Source organism: Macaca nemestrina, chromosome 15, assembly GCF_043159975.1.
Source record: "Macaca nemestrina isolate mMacNem1 chromosome 15, mMacNem.hap1, whole genome shotgun sequence".
Lineage (NCBI taxonomy): Eukaryota > Metazoa > Chordata > Mammalia > Primates > Cercopithecidae > Macaca > Macaca nemestrina.
Genome location: NC_092139.1, coordinates 32,164,563 through 32,188,687, shown reverse-complemented (window position 1 = coordinate 32,188,687; position 24,125 = coordinate 32,164,563). Strand labels below are relative to the sequence as shown.

The 24,125-nt window shown below is 46.8% G+C and overlaps 1 protein-coding gene across 7 annotated transcripts in view; it reads right to left on the bottom strand.

Moving 5' to 3' along the window:
- Positions 1–5,040: 5,040 nt before the first annotated feature.
- LOC105496519 (COMM domain containing 7) overlaps positions 5,041–24,125 on the bottom strand; it is a 38,264-nt gene continuing 19,179 nt past the window's right edge. For 6 of the 7 annotated variants that reach the window (XM_071079513.1, XM_071079516.1, XM_071079514.1 and 3 more), the window contains exons 4-9: positions 8,941–8,997; positions 8,820–8,857; positions 7,151–7,241; positions 6,790–6,839; positions 6,356–6,404; positions 5,041–5,802 (exon numbers count right to left, since the gene is read on the bottom strand). In XM_071079513.1, the coding sequence (XP_070935614.1) occupies positions 5,726–5,802; positions 6,356–6,404; positions 6,790–6,839; positions 7,151–7,241; positions 8,820–8,857; positions 8,941–8,997 (362 nt within the window). In that variant the 3' untranslated portion in view covers positions 5,041–5,725. Of the gene's footprint in view, positions 5,803–5,900; positions 5,969–6,355; positions 6,405–6,789; positions 6,840–7,150; positions 7,242–8,819; positions 8,858–8,940; positions 8,998–24,125 lie in introns of all 7 variants that reach the window. The other variant, XM_071079515.1, reaches the window with a different exon arrangement.

The following is a 24,125-nucleotide window of genomic DNA, read 5'->3' as shown; positions in this document are numbered from 1 at the left end:
ATGGTGGCATGCGCCTGTAGTCCCAGCTACTCAGGAGGCTGAGGAAGGAAAATTGCTTGAACCCAGGAGGCAGAGGTTGCAGTGAGCCAAGATCACGCCACTGCACTCCAGCCTGGGCGACAGAGCAAGACTCCATCTCAAAAAATAATAATAATAAATAAATAGATTGTATTTTAGGTACCTTCCCGTTCTTTCTGTGAACTTTTTTTTTCTGATTTTTTATTTTTACTTCTTTTTTGGTGAATTCTTTTTATTAATACATTAGATTATCATGGTCTCAAGCACATGAGGCTCTCTGAAAATTCATGATCACATCTGGACACTGTTCAAAGGCACTCATCTGTTCTTTTCTGGAACTTCTGGACAGTAAACTTGCTGGTGGAAGCATAAATTGAAAGAATGTAGAGGTCAATTTGGCACTGTGAGGATTAATTTTGTGTCAGCTTGGCTGGACCACAGTGCTTAGAGAGTTGGTCAAACATTATTCTAGATGTTTTTGTTAAGGTGTTTATGGATGACACTAATTTTTTTTTTTTTTTTTTGATATGGAGTCTCACTCTGTCACCCACGCTGGAGGGCAGTGGCACGATCTCAAGCTCACTGCAACCTCCGCCTCCTGGGTTCAAACAATTAGATTCTCTCGCCTCAGCCTCCCAAGTAGCTGGGATTATAGGCGCCTGCCACTGTGCCCGGCTAATTTTTGTATTTTTAGTAGAGACGGGTTTTCACCATCTTGGCCAGGCTTGTCTTGAACTCCTGACCTCGTGATCTACCTGTCTCAGCTTCCCAAAGGGCTAGGATTACAGATGTGAGCCACTGTGCCCGGCCGACACTAACGTTTAAATCAGTGGACTTTTAAGTGCAGCAGCGGCCCCCCTTATCCATGTGGGATATGTTCCAAGACTCCTAGCAGATTCCTAAACCCACATAGTCCCGAGCCCTATACATATGTTTTTCTCAATCTGACAACAGTGCCTGCTACTAAGTGATTAACAGCGTACATAGTGTGGGTACCCTGGAGAAAGGATCGATTCTCAACCCAGAACATGAATTCATGTCCAGGATGGAGTGGGCCAGCATGAGATTTCATCATGCTACTCAGGATGGTATGCAATTTAAAGCTTATAAATTATTTCTGGAATTTTCCACTTAATATTTTCAGACTGTGAGTAAATGAAACCAGGGAAAACAAAAACATGGATACGGGGGGACCTATTGTATTGCAAATTCCTCTCCGTAGTGTAGGTGGGCCTCATCGAATCAGTTAAAGCCTAAAAAAAAAAAAAAAAGGCTGGCATCCTATCTCTTTCTCCCTAGTGAGGAATTCTGACAGCAGACAGTTTTTATTTTCCTATTTTTTTTAGAGACAAGGTCTCACGCCATTGCTCAGGCTGGTCTTGAACTCCCGGGCTCAAGTGATCCTGCGGCCTTGGCCTTCCAAGAAGTTGGGAGTACAGGTGTGTGCCACAGTGCCTGGCTAGCAGATACCCTTTGAACTGCAACTCTTCCTGCATCTCTTGCCTGCTGGTCTACTCTGAAGACTGATCATGTGAGCCAATCTTTTAAAATAAAAATCTCTCTTCCCACATACATACACATATACATCTAGATATGTGCACACACATCCTGTTGATTCTGTTCTCTGAGAACTCTGATTAACACTGGCACCATTTATCAAAACTGCTTATACTGGACCAGGCGCAGTGGCTCACGCCTGTAATCCCAGCACTTTGGGAGTCCGAGGCGGGTGGATCACCTGAGATCAGGAGTTCGAGACCAGCCTGGCCAACACTGTGAAACCCCGTCTCTACTAAAAATACAAAAAAATTAGCCGGGTGTCGTGGCATGTGCCTGTAATCCTAGTTACTCCGAAGGCTGAAGCAGGAGAATCGCCTGAACCCAAGAGGCAGAGGCTGCAGTGCGCCAAGGTTGTGCCACTTCACTCCAGCCTGGGTGACAGAGCGAGACTCCATCTCAAAAACAAAACAAAACAAAACAAAACAACAACAACAAAAAACTGCTCATGCTGGTTATGATCCATCCACAAAACAGAATATGCTACACCCACAGGGAAGGATGCAGACTCTTTATGTAATGATATGGAAAGATCTCCAAGATGTATTAACAAAAGTATGTAGAGTGTGCAATTATCTGTGTAAACAAAAAAAGGTATAAAAATAAAAATTCCCATTGTTTATATTATTATTTTTTATTTATTTATTTATTTTTTGAGACAGAGTATTGCTCTGTCGCCCAGGCTGGAGTGCGGTGGCGTGATCTCGGCTCACTGCAAGCTCCGCCTCCCGGGTTCACGCCATTCTCCTGCCTCAGCCTCCTGAGTAGCTGGGACTACAGGTGCCCACCACTGCACCCGGCTAATTTTTTGTATTTTTAGTAGAGACGGGGTTTCACCATGTTAGCCAGGATGGTCTTGATCTCCTGACCTCGTGATCCGCCTGTCTTAGCCTCCCAAAGTGCTGGGATTACAGGCGTGAGCCACCACGCCCAGCCCTGTTTATATTATTTTATTTATTTATTTATTTATTTATTTATTTATTTATTTGAGACGGAGTCTCACTCTGTCACCCAGGCTGGAGTGCAGTGGCGCGATCTCGGCTCACTGCAACCTCCGCCTCCCTGTTCAAGCAATTCTCCTACCTCAGCTTCCCGAGTAGCTGGGACTACAGGGGACTGTCACCGCGCCTGGCTAATTTTTTGTAATTTTAGTAGAGACTGGGTTTCACCGTGTTAGCCAGGATGATCTCGATCTCCTGACCTCGTGATCCGCCCGCCTCTGCCTCCCAAAGTGCAGGGATTACAGGTGTGAGCCACCGCACCCGGCCTCCCATTGTTTATTTTTTAGTTTTTGACACAGGGTCTCACTCTGTCACCCAGGCTGGAGTGCAGTGGTGTGACTGATCACAGCTCACTGCAGCCTCTAACTCGTAGGTCCAACTAATCCTCCTGCCCCAGCCTCTCAAGTGCCTGGGACAGCAGACATATGCCACCAAGTTCAGCAATTTTTTTTCTTTTCCCAATAGAGAGTTTTGCTCTGTTGCCCAGGCTAGAGTGCAGTGGTACTATCTCGGCTCACTGCAACTTCTGCCTCCCGGATTCAAGCAATTCTCCTGCCTCAGACTCCTGAGTAGGTGGGATTACAGGCGCCTGCCACCACGACTGGCTAATTTTTGTATTTTTAGTAGAGATGCAGTTTCACCATGTTGGCCAGGCTGGTCTTGAACTCCTGACCTCGTGATCCACTTGCCTCAGCCTCCCAAAGTGCTGGGATTACAGGCATGAACCACTGTGCCTGGCCACATTCGGCAAACTTTTAAATTTTTTGTAGAGACAGGGTTTCCCCATGTTGCCCAGGCTGGTTTCAAACTCCGGGCCTCAAGCAATCCTCCTGCCTTGGCCTCCACAAATGCTGGGATTACAGGCGTGAGCCACCGTGACTGGCCCTATTCTTTCTATGTGGTGGTTTGGGGGGGAACCTCTGGAAGGGTACCTAAGAATCTAACAACAGAGGTTACCTATTGGAATAGACTAGTGGGGGAATTAAGTAAATGGGAGACAAGAGAGAAGAGACCTTTTGTTTTAGACTTTTTTTTTTTTTTTCTTGCGATGGAGTTTCACTCTTGTTGTCCAGGCTGGAGTACAGTGGCACGATCCAGGCTCACTGCAACCTCTGCGTTCCAGGTTCAAGTGATTCCCCTGCCTCAGCCTCCCGAGTAGCTGGGATCACAGGAATACACCACCTTGCCCGGCTAGTTTTGTATTTTTAGTAGAGACAGGGTTTCTCCATGTTGGTCAGGTTGGTCTCGAACTGCCGACCTCAGGTGATCCACCCACCTTGGCCTCCCAAAGTGCTGGGATTACAGGTGTAAGCTACCGCACCTGGCTTGTTTTACTCTTTTTTTATACTCTGATAAATGTACATATTCTATGACCCAGCAGTTCCATGCCCATGTAATTACCTTATAAATACACCTCCATATGTGCAAAACAACACATATACAAGGATATTCTGTTGTGGCATTATTTGTAGGAGAAAAAGAATGGAAACAACCTAGACACCCATCAGCAGGAAACTGATTAAATAAATCATCCATTTGAAATAAAACGGTACATTTGTTACTAAGAATGACGCAATTCTCTGTGTTCTGATATGGAACGATTTCCAAGTTGAATGGAAAAAAGAAAGGTGCAGGACGGTGTGTACATAATGCTACCATTTGTGTGGGAAGAAAAGTGAAACTATATGCATATCCGTTTGCAAATGCAGTTAATGTCTCCAGAACACAGAATAAACTAATAACAGTGGCTGCTTCTGGGGAGGAGAACTGGGTAACTGGGAAACAGTGGTGGGGACGGGTTATTACCTTACACTATACTTTTTGAATCATGGGCATGTTTTATCTATTCAAAACTTTATAAAATTTCTGAGAAGGTATTTGCCGGGAGCGGTGGCTCATGCCTGTAATCCCAGCACTTTGGGAGGCTGAGGTGGGCCGATCACGAGGTCAGATCAAGATCATCCTGGCTAACATGGTGAAACCCTCTCTCTACTAAAAATATAAAAAATTAACTGGGTGTGGTGGCAGGCGCCGGCTGAGGCAGGAGAATGGTGTGGACCTGGGAGGCGGAGCTTGCAGTGAGCTGAGATCACACAACTGCACTCCAGCCTGGGCGACAGAGCGAGTCTGTCTCAAACAAACAAACAAACAAACAAATTCTGAGAAGGAGACGTATTGGAGGAGGAGGAGCAGGAAAAGTCACATGCTAGGGTGGGGGCTAAAGCCATCTGTACACAAAGCATTTCAATTTCACATGTTATGCTTTTTCCTGGGGCTTTTAACCTGAGTTTTCCCCGGAATTGTTCTTACGAATTCCAGCACTGGAACAGACACAATTTCACTGGAGACCCAGGATCTTCACAAAATCAGGGAGATAATTTTTAAAGACAAGAGCAAGCACTAGCTCTCTGCAAGGTACACCACTCTTTAATCCATGCAGTAGAAAGACAACTGGATCCAGACCTTTGCTTCAGAACCTTTTTATTCATCATCTAACCAACAGAGGTGGTTGGCTTGAGCTCAAACTAAAATGGCCTCAAAAGGCCTGCCTCGTTACAACAAGACAGGGCAAAACCAGAAGTGGGGACAGAGTTTAGCCTCAGTTCTCTGCAGAGAAAACCAAGCATGTATTTACACACAGGTGCCTCATTAAAAACTGACTGGCAATGTTCCACCAGCACAGACCCAGAGTGTGCAGAAATCCGTGGGGGCTCTGTACACGTCATTCAGACAATCCACCGATTCCTCAGCCATAAACAAGCTCTTGCTTTTTGGGAGGAGGGTGATTAGCATGTTATCTTGAATGATGGCACCATTTGTTTACTCTGGAACTTTGAAGGGGAGGTGACAATTTACTTTCTCCCCTGAATCTGAGATGCAGTGGCCTGTCACAGTATCTAAAATGTGTCCTGGAAGACAGATAGGTGGTGGAGGTTGCCCTAACACACAGTTTACGGGGTAATTGTGTTGGGCTCTTTAAGTACTTAATCCTGTTGTTTTTCAGAAACCCTTTGCACCTGGGCTCCTAAGAAGCCAGCAGGGCCCCATGGAGCATCCCACAGGCCTGTGAGTGAAGTGCCTCTCAGAGCAGTCACCCAGGGAAGGGAGGAGGGCAGGGAACGGGGCCAGGGGAGATGCAGGGACAGAAATCAGCAGAAACACTCCATGCTGGTTCTGACTCGCTCCATCTCGTGCAGGAAGCTGTAGAACTGAGGCAAGGTTAATTCTGGGGAGAGAAAATTCAGCTTCAGATAAATCCACAGAATCATCCAAGAAAATTAATTTCCACGCAGAGGATTTTTTTTTTCTTTTTTGGCTTAGTACCTCTAAGCAGTTCTTGATGGGTAATTGATCATAATAAAGAACTGAGAGACTTGAATGCAGAAGGTTCTCTGCTCCATAGGAAAAAAAAAGGGAGTGAGTGTTCAAATGGCACAGCTCCACAGCACAAAGAGATGAAAGGGTATCATTCGGGATGTTCAATGGGACTTCTACGGCAAGAGCTTCTTGCTCATCAACCTTCTTCTTCAATCCCAGACATTCTGTTCCCTCCCTTTCCCTTTTTCAAAACGGCTCTTCAACTGTGGGGGCTCCAACCTGCCAATGGCTTTCTAACACTCCTTGTGCCATCTTTTAGGAGAGGAAAGGCAGTGGAACAGCTACTCCACAGCTGGCAATGACTGTTTTATAGAAGACATGATTTGTGGTGAGTGTCACCAGCCCCTGACTGCAGAGAACATGGAAAAGGTGAAGAGGTTCAAGAGGGAATTCAGACTCACCTATATACACATTTTCGGTTTGATTTCCTTTCTTAACCACCAACTTTAGCTGATGAAAGAAAAAGAAATAATTTAAATTAAAATGACAACTGGGCAAATAAATTAAAACCCTTTGACTTAATTAAGCTTCCAACCTGAGAGTCCTACAGGAGCAGTATGGATCATCCACCACTGAAAATTCTAACAATTCCCATGATTACAGGAACAATCACATGTCAATGAATCATACTAGGATCTATTCATCTGAAAGTAGGCATGTTAGTGACCACATATGTAGCTGGCCACACTGCTCTGAGATAGATATGTAAGGTACTTCAGTAAAACATCCATTTAAATGGATATTTAAATGGATGGATATTTAACCCAATGTAGACTTGATAATTTTTAACCAAGTCAAAAATCTACCCATTTTCAAGGATCAGGAGAAGACTTACTTGTAAAAATATACTTCCCACTTTCTCCAATTCGCTGCTCCCAGATGTCACTGTGACAAAAAAAAAAAAAAAAAGAGAGAGAGAGAAAATAACAAGTGACTGATTGAGGACTGACCCTGAAGACCCCAGTTTTGCAGTTGTCCAGCAGAAGCCATGTGGGGGCAAGTATGAGGGCAGCAAGGTGTACTTCTGGAAAGTCAACTTATCCAGAGCCATGAATTGAAACAGCTACTGAATGTGGGCAGAATACAAAACAGCAGGTGCTGCCTCAACAGTGCCTTCCCCACAGTGGCTGTGTCACAGCCTCTGCACCCCGACCCTGTACCACCCAAATAACCCAGGACTGGTTGTAACTAGTTACCTCCAAATTTCCACTCCATATCTATGAGCTGGTTAATCATCAGAGTCTGACCAATGGCCCACTGAGCAAGGGTGGGAGCATTCTGCTTCCACTGGAACAAAAGCAAAAGCCAAAGTCAATTACAAGAGGAAGAACCTCCCCTTCTCCATCCTGCCCCAACACTGCAATATTTAGCATTGACACAGATAGTGGGGAGGGTGCAGAACCAAGGGCTCAACCTATATGCACATACCTAGGGATGGGGGAGGGTACAGAGTGGCAGACCACAACATTAATGTTGTATTTTTCATTCCAAGATTTAATCCATCTTGGAATAAAAACTGTGCTGCCATCATACTGGCCCCCACATGGCTTCTACTAGACAATTGCAAAATTGGGGTCTTCAGGGTAAGTTCTCAATCAGTCACTTGTTATTTTTCTTTTTGTCACAGTGACATCTGAGAGCGGTAAACTGGAGAAAGTAGGAGGTATATTTTTACAAGTAAGTCTTCTCCTGATCCGTGAAAATGGGCAGATTTTTGACTAGGTCAAATCAGGAAAAATGATTAGAGATGCACTGAATAGCTTTGGTTAATGCTGTGTGTATGACACTCGCTTGAAGCCAAATGAAAACCTTAGGCTGGGGAAATGATAATACTGATGGATGGTTTCGGCTTACTTGGCATTTTCCGTTGTTTTCTCTCTTCGTGATATAAAAGCAAGGGGCTGGGCGTGGTGGTTCACACCTGTAATCCCAGCACTTTGGGAGGCCGAGGAGGGTGGATCACCTGAGGTTGGAAGTTCAAGGATAGCCTGGCCAACATGGTGAAACCCCGTCTCTACTAAAAATACACAATTTGGCTGGGCGCGGTGGCTCATGCCTATAATCCCAGCACTTTGGGAGGCTGAGGCGGGTGGATCACAACGTCAGGAGATAGAGACCATCCTGGCTAACACGGTGAAACCCCGTCTCCACTAAAAATACAAAAAATTAGCTGGGTGTGGTGGCAGGCACCTGTAGTCCCAGCTACTCGGGAGGCTGAGGCAGGAGAATGGTGTGAACCCAGAGGCAGAGCTTGCAGTGAGCCCAGATCGCGCCACTGTACTCCAGCCTGGGCGACAGAGTGAGACTCTGTCTCTAAAAAAAAAAAAAAAAAAATACAAAATTAGCCAGGCATGGTGGCACATGCCTGTAATCCCAGCTACTTGGGAGGCTGGGGCAGGAGAACTGCTTGAACCCAGGAGGTGGAGGTTGCAGTGAGCCGAGATTGTGCCATTGCACTCCAGCCTGGACAACAAGAGCGAAACTCTGTCTCGAAAAGAAGAAAAGAAAAGAAAAAAGAAAAGAGGCCAAGCACGGTGGCTCACGCCTGTAATCCCAGCACTTTGGGAGGCAGAGGTGAGTGGATCACGAGGTCAAGAGTTAGAGACCATCCTGACTAACACACAGTGAAACCTCATCTCTACTAAAAATACAAAAAATTAGCCGGGCATGGTGGCATGTGCCTGTAGTCCCAGCTACTCAGGAGGCTGAGGCAGGAGAATCACTTGAACTCGAGAGGCAGAGGTTGTGGTGAGCCGAGATCACGCCACTGCACTCCAGCCTGGACAGAAAGCGACTAACTTTAAAAAAAAAAAAAAAAAAAAAAAGCAGGGGATCTTAATTAACCTTGATTAAGAGGAATTATACCTTTTCAGAAAAGTAAGTGGCTTTCTCCTCACTAAGGCCTACAAGAGAACAGAAGGAGATATTAACATAATAAAAAGCCTCAGAAGCCAGTCACCCTGAGCAACCTTGGCCAATGACCTACCCAGAGTTATAAAATCCGCCTGGACCTGCTTGGCTGTGAGGCTCTTCTTCAAAGCACCTGGGAGACAGGGGAGAAATCAGTTAGAAAGGCAGACCAGTGAATTAGTCAGCAACAAGTATTTAATGGGCACAACGTATGTGACCTAAAGGACAAAAGGAACACTCAAAGACTGGCCAGCTCCAAGAAGATCTCAATCCAGCCACTGGGAAAGAGCATCCGAAATGACCAGAAAACAAGAAAGACAGTACATTTTTAAATTTATTTATTTTAAAAATATATATTTTTTTTGAAATGAAGTCTCGCTCTGTCGCCCAGGCTGGAGTGCAGTGGTGCAATCTTGGCTCACTGCAACCTGTACCTCCTGGGTTCAAGTGATTTTCATGCCTCAGCCTCCTGAACAGCTGGGACTACAGGCGTGCACCACCACACCCAACCAATTTTTGTATCTTTAGTAGAGACTGGGTTTTACCATGTTGACCAGGCTGGTCTCGAACTACTAACCTCAAGTGATCTGCCCACCTCGGCCTCCCAAAATGCTAGGATTAAAGGGGTGAGAGCCACCATGCCCGGCGCTTTTTTTTTTTTTTAATTGTACAACACAATTATTTATCCCTCCTGCAAGTGTGAGAGAAGTCAGAGACAACAGAAAAGACTTCACGGTCTTGGGGTTGGAACAACTGGTCTGAGCAATGAGTAAGGCTATGAATTCCTGGAGCAAAAGGTAGGGGAGCGTAATGTCAGGTTGGGCACAGGGGGCAACCACCTAGAGCCCCACAATGCATTATGTAGCCACTATTGCATGTGGTTATGCAAAGTTTTTTTTTTTTTTTTTTTTTTTTTGAGACGGAGTCTCGCTCTGTCGCCCAGACTGGGGTGCAGTGGCCGGATCTCAGCTCACTGCAAGCTCCGCCTCCCGGGTTTATGCCATTCTCCTGCCTCAGCCTCCCGAGTAGCTGGGACTACAGGCGCCCGCCACCTCGCCTGGCTAGTTTTTTGTATTTTTTAGTAAAGACGGGGTTTCACCGTGTTAGCCAGGATGGTCTTGATCTCCTGATCTTGTGATCCGCCCGTCTCAGCCTCCCAAAGTGCTGGGATTACAGGCTTGAGCCACCGCGCCCGGCGGCAAATTTTAATTAAATAAAATTTAAAATTCCATTCCTCAGTCTCACTAGCTATTTCCTGTGTCAAACGATCACACAAGGCCAGGGACCATTGTATTGAACACTGAAGATTACAGACCATTTACATCTGCAGAGAAAGTTCTATCGGATGGCGTTATCCTAGGAAATTAGCTTTCAAGCAGTACACCAAGATTGACCAAACAGACTAACCTCTAAAATTCACAAGTCACTTCTAGAGGGGCTGTCAAAACTTCTCAGAAGCCCTAGGAACACTCCCCTGTGGTGGCCACCTTGTTTTGCTAGGCTCCAATTCCTGAAAACAAAGCCAGCAATCTGGGCTTCTCAATGTTTAACCTGCAGGCTACATCTCCAGTCAGAATTTGGCAACCACTCTCAAATTTTCCACTTTTTAGTTCACCAGAAAATGACTAATTAAAGAATAGGAAGATGCCCACCACCATCAAGGGAAGGCCCTGAACCTATACCCTAAACCCAAGTCCCCACCCCCACCTCACTCCAGAAAAACAATCCTAAAGGCTGTTGTACCGGTAAAATCAACCATATAAACAAAGGGAGGAAATCTTTTATCTCCAAAATCAGAGTGAGCAAGGAAGCCACACAGAATAAAAAAGGCAAGACCCCAGGAAACCGTAGCCATAAAGGCCCTCTGAGAAGGTGGCTACTTCCCAGCCAATCCAATTAACTCATAACTACCATGAATATAGCTTCTTGGTTTATACTGAATTCAAATCCAATACTTTATTTGACAATCCCAAAACACTGGGCTTTATTATTGTAATTTTTTTTTTTTTTTTTTTTTTTTTGAGACAGTGAGATGGGGTTTCACTCTATCGCCCAGGCTGAAGTACAGTTGGGCAATCTCAGCTCACCTCCCCCTGCCCGGCGGGGTGCTCAAGCAATCCTCCCACCTCAGCCTCCCACACAGCTGGGATTACGACGCCCAGCTAATTTTTTTAATTTTTGTAGGGACAGGGTCTTGCCAAGTTGCCGAAACTGGTCTCAAACTCCTGAACTCAAGCAATCCACCCACCTTGGCCTCCCAAAGTGCTGGGATTACAGACAGGAGCCACCATGCTCAGCTATTATTTTAACTTTATTTACCACGAACGATTAAGCATTTTTGGGAGAAAATCTGTCAAATCCAGATAGTCAAGAATTGTACTGCCAAGAATTCACCCAACCAAGCTGCACCCAAAAGCACACTGAGATATACAAGGGAAGCTCTTTAGCAATGTGGATAGTAGGGACGAAAGGTCATGGAGAGACCAGGCACAGTGGCTCACGCCTATAATCCCAGCACTTTGGAAGGCCGAGGTAGGTGGATCACTTGAGGTCAGTAGTTCGAGACTAGCCTGGCCAACATGGCAAAACCCCATCTCTACTAAAAATACAAAAATTAGCCGGGCATGGTGGCACATGCCTGTATTCCCAGCTACTTGGGAGGCTGAGGCAGGAGAATCGCTTGAACCCAGGAGGCAGAGGTTGCAGTGAGCCGAGATGGCGCCACTGCATCACAGCCTGGCGACAGAGCAAGACTCTGTCCCCAAAAAAAAAAAAATAGAAAAAACAAAACAAAACAAAACAAAAAAACAGGCTGGGTACCTGTTACACAATTAGCTGGGAGGCTGAGGCAGGAGAATCATCTGAGCCCGGGAGGTAGAGGTTGCTGTGAGCCGAGATCTTGCCACTGCACTCAAGCCTGGGCAACAGAGCGAGACTCCGTCTCAAAAACAAACAAGCAAACAACAACAAAAACAACAAACAAAAACTCAGGTCAGACCATGTCTTTTTTTCTGCTCAAAGCCCTCTACTATCTCCTATTTCACTCACAGTAAAATCCAAAGGTTGTACAATACCCTGCATGCTCTGGCCTCCTCTTAGAACCCCTAGGCTCTCTCCCTTGCTTACTCTGCTATTTTTAGAATATGCCAAGCAGCTTTCTACCCCCCGCCATTTGCCCTTGCTGTTCTCTGCACACAGCTCATCCCTTCGCTTCATTCAGGGTTGTGCCTGACTCTTACCTCCTCAGAAAGGATCCCTGACCATTCTATTTTACATTTTTTCTTTTTTTTTTTTTTTTAATCTTATTTAAAATAAGATTTTACCCAGGCTGGACTGCAGTGGTGTAATTACGGCTCACTACAGCCTTGACCTCCTGGGCTTAATGGATCCTCCCACCTCAGGCTCCTAAGTAGCTGGGACTAGAGGCACGCCCCACCATGCTTGCCTAATTTTTAATATTTTTTCTAGGGCGCCGGGCGCGGTGGCTCAAGCCTGTAATCCCAGCACTTTGGGAGGCCGAGACGGGCGGATCACGAGGTCAGGAGATCAAGACCATCCTGGCTAACACGGTGAAACCCCGTCTCTACTAAAAAATACAAAAAACTGGCCGGGCGCGGTGGCTCAAGCCTGTAATCCCAGTACTTTGGGAGGCCGAGACGGGTGGATCACGAGGTCAGGAGATCGAGACCATCCTGGATAACACGGTGAAACCCCGTCTCTACTAAGAAATACAAAAAACTAGCCGGGCGAGGTGGCGGGTGCCTGTAGTCCCAGCTACTCGGGAGGCTGAGGCCGGAGAATGGCGTGAACCCGGGAGGCGGAGCTTGCAGTGAGCTGAGATCCGGCCACTGCACTCCAGCCTGGGCTACAGAGCGAGACTCCATCTCAAAAAAAAAAAAATACAAAAAACTAGCCGGGCGAGGTGGCGGGCGCCTGTAGTCCCAGCTACTCGGGAGGCTGAGGCAGGAGAATGGCGTGAACCCGGGAGGCGGAGCTTGCAGTGAGCCGAGATCCGGCCACTGCACTCCAGCCTGGGCGACAGAGCAAGACTCCGTCTCAAAAAAAAAAAAAAAAAAATTTTTTTCTAGAGATAGAGTCTCACTATCTTGCCAGCCTCGAACTCCTGCACTGAAGCAATACTCCTACCTCAGCCTCTCTAAATGCTGGGATTATAGGCATGAGCTGCCAAGCCCAGCTTCATTCTATTTTAAATAGCACTGCCCTTTACTCATACTCCTATAATGCTGTGGAATATTCTGCATTGCATTTATAACTACCCAACTTTATGTTATATATTTATTATCAAGTTTTCCACTAGAACATCAGCTTGATAAGAACAAAGACTAGGCTCATTTTGCCTACTGCTGTGTCCCAAGCTCCGAGAGAAATGCCTGGCAAAGTTTATTGGTTGGCACTCAATAAAAACATGTTGAATGCAAGAATCCTTACAATGGAATGCTATCCAGGCTTTTAAAAAATTATGTAAGGCCAAGTGCTGTCATTCCAGCACTTTGGGAGGCTGAGGTGGGAGGATACTTGAGCCCAGGGGTTCAAGACCAGTCTGGGCAACACAGGAAGACCCTATTCTACAAAATAAAAAAAATTAGCAAGGTATAGTGGCATGGACCTGTGGTCCCAGCTACTCAGGAGGCTGAGGTGGAAGGATGGCTTGAGCCCAGGAGGTTGAGGCTATAGTAAACCATAATTGCATCACTGCACTCCAGCCTATGCAACAGAGTGAGACCTCATTTAAAAAAAAAAAAAAAAAAGAGGTAGCTCAGTAGCTCTTGATGGACCAATCTGTATAATATAATGTCAAGAAAAAAAGGAAAGGCACCTATAATCCCAGCACTTTGGGAAGCTGAGATGAGAGGACTGCTTGAGGCTAGGAATTTGAGACTAGCCTGGGCATCATAGCAAAACCCTGCCTCCACAAAAAAATAATAAAAAATTACTTGGGTGTGGTGGTGCACACCTGTAATCCAGCTGCTCAGGAGGCTAAGATAGGATGATCGCTTGAGCCCAGGAGTTTGAGGCTACAGTGAGCCATGATGGCACCACTGCACTCCAGCCTGGGTGACAGAGCAAGACTCTATCTCTAAAAATAAATAAATAAAAATAAGTGTTACTTTGGCCGGGCATGGTGGCTCACGCCTGTAATCCCAGCACTTTGGGAGGCTGAGGCAGGTGGATCACATGAGGTCAGGAGTTTGAGACCAGCCTCGTCAACACGGTGAAACCCTGTCTCCACTAAAAATACAAAAATTAGCTGGGCATGGTGGCACACACCTGTAGTCCCAGCTACTTGGGAGGCTGAGGCAGGAGAATCACTTGAACCCGGGAGGCAAAGGTTACAGTGAGCCGAGATCACACCACTGCACTCCAGCCTGGGCGACAGAGTGAGACTCTGTCTAAAAAAAAAAAAGGAAACAAAGCCAAGTGGCTTATAGGCCAGAGGGTCCCCACACCAAGTTCTTTCTAACACCAGGCCATTCTCAGAAGCTATCTTGGTGCTGCGGTACCAGGCAATGCCTTGACAGTTGTTGACAACGAAGGCAACAAAGCTGCAGGGACCGAAGAGCAAGCTCTCCATCCTGAAGTTACCTCGGGAGGGCAGAGGCCAGACCTGAAACATGGATTGGCATCATGCTAGGTCTCAAGTGCTTAACCTCTTTTTCAGCTTTTTCCTTTGGTGATTCCTTTGTCCTAGGCAAATACCAGCCACAAGACAGACCTTCAACCTTTGACCCTATGCCAGACAGAATGAAAACTGTGTTGGGGCCTCTTGGAGGATGGGGTGGGGGGAGGGATAGGATTAGGAAAAGTAGTTAATCCATGATGGGCTTAATACCTAGGTGATGGGCCGGGCAAGGTGGCTCACACCTGTAATCCCAGCACTTTGGGAGGCCGAGACAGGTGGAACACGAGGTCAAGAGATCGAGACCATCCTGGAAAACGTGGTGAAACTCCATATCTACCAAAAAGTATAAAAATTAGCTGGGCATGGTGGCACGTGTCTGTAGTCCCAGCTACTAGCGAGGCTGAGGTAGGAGAATCGCTTGAACCCAGGAGGCAGAGGTTTAAGTGAGCCGAGATCTCGCCACTGCACTCCAGCCTGGTGACAGAGCGAGATTCCATCTCAAAAAAAAAAAAAAGAAAAGAAACCCTAGGTGATGGGTTGACGGGTGCAGCAAACCACCATGGCATACTATGTAACAAACCTGCACACCCTGCATGTGTACCCCAGAGCTTAAAAAAAAAAAAAAAAGAAAATTGTGTAAACTCCAACACTGCAGTCAGCAGAACATGATACATGGGGAAATTTAAGAACATCCTTCTGGGCCGGGCACGGTGGCTCACACCTATAATCCCAGCACTTTGGGAGGCCGAGGCAAGTGGATCACGAGGTCAGGAGATCGAGACCATCCTGGCTAGCACGGTGAAACCCCGACTCTACTGAAAACACAAAAAATTAGCCGGGTGTGGTGGTGGGCACCTATCGTCCCAGCTACTCGGGAGGCTGAGGCAGGAGAATGGCGTGAACCCGGGAGGCGGAGCTTGCAGTGAGCCGAGATTGTGCCACTGCTGCACTCCAGCCTGGGCGGCAGAGCAAGATTCTGTCTCAAAAAAAAAAAAAAAAGGGCCGGGCGCGGTGGCTCACGCCTGTAATCCCAGCACTTTGGGAGGCCGAGACGGGCGGATCACGAGGTCAGGAGATTGAGACCATCCTGGCTAACACCGTGAAACATCGTCTCTACTAAAAAAATACAAAAAAAACTAGCCGGGCGAGGTGGCGGGTGCCTGTAGTCCCAGCTACTCGGGAGGCTGAGGCAGGAGAATGGCGTGAACCCGGGAGGAGGAGCTTGCAGTGAGCTGAGATCCGGCCACTGCACTCCAGCCTGGGAGACAGAGCAAGACTCCGTCTCAAAAAAAAAAAAAAAAAAAAAAATTCTTCTTCAAACACAGATAACTTTGAGATGGTCCTTTTTTTCTTTTTTTTTTTTGAGACATGGAGTCTTACTCTTTTCCCCCCGACCAGAGTGCAGTGGCGCGATCTTGGCTCACTGCAACCTATGCCTCCCAGATTCAAGTGATTCTCCTGCCTCACCCTCCCAAGGAGTTGGGACTATAGGTGCATGCCACCACGCCCAGCTAATTTTTTGCATTTTTCGTAGAGACTAGGATGGTCTTGATCTCCTGACCTCAGATCCGCCCACCTCAGCCTCCCAAAGTGCTAGGATTAAGGTGTGAGCCACCATGCCCGGCCTCTTTGTGAACTCCTGACCTCAGGTGATCCACTCACCTCGGCCTCCTAAAGTGCTGGGACTGCAGGCGTGCGCCAATGCACCCAGCAACAGGCACCAATTTTTACCAGAACTGTTGCCTTAGCTAAACCCTCAAAGCTGTCAAACAATATGAAGGACAAAACAAATGGAAGTGAGGGCGAGGATTTCAGCTTTGCCAAGACAGGTGGAAAAACAGCAAACATTGTTCTTATTCAGTGTACAAATGGGAGCCCAAGGAATGGACACAGGCTTGGTGAAAACTCCCAGAGAAGGAAGCAGATGGGAGAGGATGGAGAGCTGCTTTCATCCAGTCATTACTGACCCCGAAGGCTGTCCAGCTGAAGCCACCCTGTAAGGCTCACAGAGATGCTGGGAAACATCAATGAACTGAACAGACAACAATCTCTGCCCTTATGAGGCTTCCATTCTACTGGCAGGAGAAAGACCACAGCAATAACGTAACACATAAGCCACACAGGGTATGAGAAGGGGGAGGCTAGGCACAGTGGCTCATGCCTGTAATCCCAGCACTTTCGGAGGCCAAGGCAGGTAGATCTCAAGGTCAGGAGTTCAAGACCAGCCTGGCCAACATGGTGAAACCCCATCTCTACTAAAATACAAAAATTAGCCAAGCATGGTGGTGAGCGCATGTAATCCCAGCTACTCGGGAGGCCGAGGCAGGAGAATCGCTTGAACCCAGGAGGCAGAGGTTGCAGTGAGCCGAGATCATGCCATTGCACTCTAGCCTGGGCAATACAGTATGACTCTGTCTCAAAAAAGAAATAATAATAAAACTGCCCTCCCGCCAAAACAAAAAAAGAAAGAAGGGGGAAAGTGTCATGGAGAAAAATAGTAGGGTGGCGCATGGGGCTGGCAGTCCTGGGGAATTTAGTTCAACGTTTGATTAAATACCACTTATGACTACACTTCATTGCTGATTATTCTTTTTTGTGTGTGTGGCTACAAAGAACTCACTGGGAAGTGGGGAAGGGGAGTTACCTCCTTTTTATAAAAATAAAATAAAATAAAATAAAAATCAGTTATGGATCACCCACAGGGGCCAGATATCTTGCTAAGTATCAAAATAAAAATAGGGCCAGGCATGGTGGTTGTAATCTCAGCACTTTGGGAGGCCAAGGCAAGTGGATCACCCAAGGTGAGGAGTTCGAGATCAGCCTGGCCAATATGGTGAAACTCCGTCTCTGCTAATAATACAAAAAATTAAGGCCAGGCATGGTGGCTCACGTAGTCCCAGCACTTTGGGAGGCTAAGGTGGGTGATCATGAGGTCAGGAGTTTGAGGCCAGCCTGGCCAATATGGTGAAACCTCGTCTCTACTAAAAATACAAAAATTAGCCAGGCATGGTGGTGCATGGCTGTAGTCCCAGCTACTTAGGCGGCTGAAGTAGAATAATCGCTTGAACCCGGCAGGTGGAGGTTGCAGTGAGCCGAGATCGCACCACTGTACTCCAGCCTAGGCAATAGAGCGAGATTCCATCTCAAAAAAAACACAAAACAACAACAAAAAGAATTAGCCAGGTGTGGTGGCACATGCCTGTAATCTCAGCTACTCAGGAGGCCGAGGCGGCAGAATCTCTTGAATCCGAGAGGCAGAGGTTGCAGTGAGCCGAGATCACGCCACTGCACTACAGCCCGGGCAACAGAGTGGGACTCCATCTCAAAAAAATAAGTAAATAAAAATAAATAAATAAATGAAATAAAAATAGGCAGCCAAGCAGGGTGGGGAGGTTGAGGTTACAGTAAGCAGAGATTGTGCCACTGCACTCCAGCCTGGGCAACACAGCCAGACCCAGTCTCAAAACAAAACAAAACAAAACATAAATAATAAAAAAACAGGCAGCCAGGCATGGTGGCTCATGCCTATATCCCAGCACTTTGGGAGGCTGAGGCAGGTGGACTGCTTGAACTCAGGAGTTCAAGACCAGCCTAGGAAACACGGCAAAACCCTATCAAAAATACAAAAATTAGCTGGGAGCGGTGGCATGCACTTGTGGTCCCAGCTGCGTGGGAGGCTGAGGTGGGAGGCTCACTGAAACTCAGGAAGTCAAGGCTACAGTTAGCAGAGACTGTGCCACTGCGATCCAACCTGGGCAACACAGCCAGACCCAGTCTTAAAAAAACAAACAAACAAAAAGAATAAAATAAAATTAAAAAACAGGCGGCCAGGCGTGGTGGCTCATGCCTATATCCCAGCACTTTGGGAGGCTGAGGCAGGTGACTGCTTGAACTCAGGAGTTCAAGACCAGCCTAGGAAACATGGCAAAACCCTGTCTCTACCAAAAATACAAAAATCAGCCAGGAGTGATGGCACGCACCTGTGGTCCCAGCTACTTGGGAGGCTTAGGTCGGAGGCTCGATGGAGCTTAGGGAGTCAAGGCTGCAGTGAGCTGTGATCACGCCACTGTACTCCAACCTGGGTGACAGAGCGAGACTCTGTCTCAAAAAAAATTAATCAAAAATAAATAAATTAATTAATTAAAAACAGGCTTAAATAGTGACCCTACTGCCAAGTTATCTGTAATCTCAGCTAGGAGATAACACCTAATAAAAATGACAATCATAACATTAGCAGCAGTGCGCTACCACTTAGAGAAGTGAGCGCCTTGTTACATTTATTATCTTTATCCTTGTAATAAAAGTATAAGTCTACTATTAGTTCTCAGGTACCATTAGGTCTCCGAGCTATTAAATCCTTGGTGAGTAAGCAAGCACAGGAGGGCCACCCAGCAGCCACGTGCTGGACTGGAATCCTATCGAGATCCTGATGGGAACTCACTCCAAACAAACAAAATACAGGAGACAATGGGGAAATTAATACTGACCTTGTATTTTCCTTTTAGATATGATAATGGCATTGTAGTTTGATAAGGGGGAAATTCCTTTTTTTTTTAGAGATAGATAACTAAGTATTCAGGAATAAAATGATATGTCTGATACTGCCTTTAACATAATCCAGTTTGCACTGGGCATGTTGCCCACACCTGTAATCCCAGCTACTCAGCAGGCTGAAGTGGGAGGATTGCTTGAGGCCAGGAGTTGAGACCAGCCCAACCAACACAGCAAGACCCCCACATCTCTAAAACTAAACTAAACTAAAGTAATCCAGTTCAGAGAGCAGTGAGAAGCCATGGGTGGGGTCCACATGAATCAATCTGGCCATGGGTTAGTCACTTTTGAAGGGTTTTCTTTGGTTTGTTTTTTAGAGACAGGGTCTTCCTCTGTTGTGCAAACTGGAGGGCAGTGGTGCAATCATGGCTCACTGCAGCCTGGACTCCTGGGCTCAAGGGATCTTCCTGTCTCAGCGTCTGAAGTAGCTGAGACTACAGGCAAGTAGTTGGGACTGCAGGTGCGCACCACCATGCCCAGTTAATATTTTTTTTATTAGACAGAGTCTCACCGTCACCCAGGTAGGAGTGCATGGTGTAATCTTGGCTCACTGCAACCTCTGCCTCCCAGGTTCAAGCAATTTTCATGCCTCATCCTCCCAAGTAGCTGGGGTTACAGGCATGTGCCATCACGCCTGGCTCATTTTTGTATTTTTAGTAGAGATAGGGTTTTGTCATGTTGGCCAGGCTGGTCTCAAACTTCTGACCTCAAGTGATCCGCCTGCCTCAGCCTCCCAAAGTGCTGGGATTACAGGCATGAGTCACCATACCTGGCCATTGTTTTTCCATTTTTTGTAGAGGCAGGGTCTCACTACGTTGCCCAGGCTGTTCTCCAACTACTGGCCTCAAGAGATTCTCCCCCTTTGACTTCCCACAGTGCTGGTATTACAGGCATGAGTCATTGTGCCTGGCTGAAGTCAGGTGTTTTAAAGAATTATATACTAAATAGTACAAGAAAAACATTTCTTAAAAAAGGCAAAAAAGGCCAGGCGCAGTAACTCATGCTTGTAACCTCAGCACTTTGGGAGGCTGAGGTAAGTGGATCACCTGAGGTCAGGAGTTTGAGACCACCCCGGCCGATATAGTAAAACCTCCTCTCTACCAAAAAAAAAAAAAAAAAAAAAAAATTAGCCTGGTGTAGTGTTGTGCTTGTAATCCCAGCTACTCAGGAGGCTGTGGCAGGAGAATCGCTTGAACCCAGGAGGTGGAGGTTGCAGAGAGCTAAGATTGTACCACTGCACTCGAGCCTCGGTGACAGAGCAAGACTGTCTCAAAAAAATAAATCAATAGGCCGGGCGCGGTGGCTCAAGCCTGTAATCCCAGCACTTTGGGAGGCCGAGACAGGCGGATCACGAGGTCAGGAGATCAAGACCATCCTGGCTAACACGGTTTTTTGTACTAAAAAATACAAAAAACTAGCCAGGTAAGGTGGCGGGCGCCTGTAGTCCCAGCTACTCAGGAGGCTGAGGCAGGAGAATGGTGTAAACCCGGAAGGAGGAGCTTGTAGTGAGCTGAGATCCGGCCACTGCCCTTCAGCCTGGGCGACAGAGGGAGACTCCGTCTCAAAAAATAAATAAATAAATAAATAAATAAAATAAATAAAATAAAAAGGGGCCAGACGCGGTGGCTCACGCCTGTAATCACAGCACTTTGAGAGGCCAAGGTGGATGGACTGCCTGAGCTCAGGATTTCGGGACCAGCCTGGGCAACACAGTGAAACTCCGTCTCTACTAAAATACAAAAAATTAGCTGGGCGTGACGGCATGGGCCTGTGATCCCAGCTACTTGGGAGGCTGAGACAGGAGAATCGCTTAAACTCAGGAGGCAGAGGTTGCAGTGAGCAGAGACTGTGCCACTGCATTCCAGCCTGGGCAACAAGCGAGACTCTGTCTCAAATAAATAAATAAAATAAAATAAAACAAAATGCCAAAAAAAGATCAGTACTTTACAAAGTTTTTACTTGACTCTCCACCTGCCAAAAAGAAAAAAAGAAACCAAAAAGTTCCATCATTAACTATGCTTCACAGATACTGGTTAAGCAGGTTTCTTTACTGCAAGACTTTTCAGAACCTGAGATGTGTCAATGTGTGCTTGAATCTCCAGGGTTCCAAGGCTGGGGTTGGGGGGAGAGTATTTCGGACTCTGGACACACCAATTTGAGGAAGACTGATCTGGTGGTTTCTTGGGGCCACTTCAGCTCTAACAAACTGTACTTCTACAATAACAGCTTGTTGCACAGGCAGGACCAGGCTAAAGGGAAAGGACAGTGATGAGGGCCTGGAGGCTCTTACATTGCAGATTAGATTAGGAAAGGCCTTGAATACCAAACTGAGGCCTACAGACTTCATTACGCAAGGTAAACAGTTGAGAGGAGCAGCATGATCCAAGCTGTGCTGTAGTAAGTGTGCTCCAGGGCAAACTGGAGTCTGGATGGGAGAATGGAGGTGGAGATGTAACTGCCACAACTAGACATGCAGGGCTAAGAAACTGTTCTGGGATGGCAGCCTTTGGGACTAGAAAGAAGGAATGCACAAGGACAAACGATAAGAAGGGGCCAGGAAGGCCGGGGGCAGTGGCTTACACCTGTAATCCCAGCACTTTGGGAGGACAAGGCGGGGTGGATCACCTGAGGTCAGGAGTTCGAGACCAGCTTGGTCAACAAGGTGAAACCCCATCTCTAATAAAAATATAAAAAATTAGCCAGGCATGGTAGCGAGTGCCTGTAATCCCAGCTACTCAGGAGGCTAAGACAGGAGAATCGCTTGAACCTGTGAGGCGGAGGTTGTAGTGAGCCAAGATGGTGCCACTGCACTCCAGTGTGGGCAACAAGAGCAAAACTCCATCTCAAAAAAATAAAATACAATAAAATAAAATAAAATAAAACTTAGAAGGCTTTGGGACATTAACTAGCCCAGACATACATTCACATCCTCATTATTAGGTAAAAGTTTTATCCCATAATTTAACATAAAGGAATAGGACTGATCACTAGCTGCTCTATCAATAAATAAAGGCCATAACAGCTGGGCACAGTAACACGCCTATAATCCCAGCTACTTGGGAGGTTAAGACAGGAGAATCATTTCAGCCAAGGACTTCAAGACCAGCCTGGGCAACAGAGCAAGACCCTGGCTCAACAAAAGTCCCAACAAAACAAAGGTTACAGTTGAGCAAACACTGTGTTAAGTACTTTACAGGCATTCGTCCATTCATTCCTAACACCACAATAAGCTGCTATTATTATTCTACTTTTCAGATAAGAAACTGAGGTTCTACAAGGCTGAATTGTCCAGGACCAAATGGCTACATTCAGTGATGGGACCAAAACTCAAATCAGAGTGAGCCTGAAAAGCCCATCTCTTCATTGGTATGCTGAGTTCCTCAATTTCCTCTATATCTATAGAAAATGACCTACTATAGGCCAGGCACAGTGGCTCACACCTGCAATCCCAGCACTTTGGGAGGCTGAGGTGGGCAGATCACCTGAGATCAGGAGTTTGAGACCAGCCTGGCCAACATGGTGAAACCCCGTCTGTACTAAAAATACAAAAATTAGCCGGGCATGGTGGCACATGCCTGTAATCCCAGCTACTCAGGAGGCTGAGGCAGGAAAATCGCTTGAACTCGAGAGGCAGAGGTTGCAGTGAGCCGAGACTGAGCCACTGCACTCCAGCCTGGGAGACAAGAGCGAAACTCCATCTCAGAAAAAGAGAAAAATATAAACTAGGCCAGGCATGGTGGTTCATGCCTGTAATACCAGCGTTTTGGGAGGCCAAAGCAGGCAGACTGCTTGAGCTCAAGAATCAAGACCAGCCAGGGCAACATGGTAAAACCTCGTCTCTACAAAAAATACAAAAATTAGCCAGGTGTGTTGGGGCATCTGTAGTCCCAGCTACTCAGGAGGCTGAAGTAGAAGAATCACTTAAGCCCTGGAGGTGGAGGTTGCAGTGAGTTATGCTGATCAGTCCGCGTGAGACCTTGTCCCCTTGCAAAAAAAGAAGGAAAATATAGACTCAACGTCCCCTGTGACAGTCACAGCATCTCCTAAATCATATTCAATTCGCTCTGCATGTACTGAGCACCTGCTTTATGCCATTACCTTGCTTCTAACCATGGCTTAGGAAAGAACAAGACTAGCCCCTGACTTTGAGGAACTATCTATTAGAGCCATGAGACAGATACATCAGATACAAACAAAACAGCAGGAACAACAGAAACCTGTAAATGAGTACTGACCAAAATGATAGCTACAGATAAAAAGCATATCTCAGATGCTGGAAGGGGAGGTCACTGTGAACTCAAGCGATTTGGGAAGGCTTTCTGAGACAGCACAGGGGTGGAGCTCAAGGACTGGGAACAGCTGAAGGCAATCTAACAGGATCCAGTGGGGGGCCAGGTGTGGTGGCTCATGCCTGTAATCCCAGCACTTTTAGAATCCGAGGCGGGAGGATCGCTTGAGCCTAGGATAGATGGAGATCAGACTGGGCAACACAGGAAGACCCTGACTCTATTTATTTTTAATAGGCAGGGCACGGTGGCTCACACCTATAATCTCAGGACTTTGGGAGGCCAAGGCAGGTGGATCACCTCAGGTCAGGAGTTCGAGACCAGCCAGGCCAACATGGTGAAACCCCAACTCTACTAAAAGTACAAAAAATTGCTGGGCAGGGTGGCTCACGCCTGTAATCCCAGCACTTTGGGAGGCCAAGGCGGGCGGATTACCTGAGGTCAGGAGTTCGAGACCAGCCTGGCCAACATGGAGAAACGTCGTCTCTACTAAAAATACAAAAAAAAAAAAAAAGCCAGGCCTGTTGGTGGGCGCCTGTAATGCCAGCTACTCAGGAGGCTGAGGCAAGAGAATTGCTTGAACCCAGGAAACGGAGGTTTGCAGTGAGCCGAAATCATGCCACTGCACTCCAGCCTGGGCGACAGAGCAAGACTTTGTCTCAAAAAAAAAAAAAAAAAATTAGCTGAGTGTGGTGGTGCGCATCTGTACTCCCAGCTATTTGGGAGGCTGAGGCAGGAAAATCGCTTGAACCCAGGAGGTGGAGGTTGCAGTGAGCCAAGATC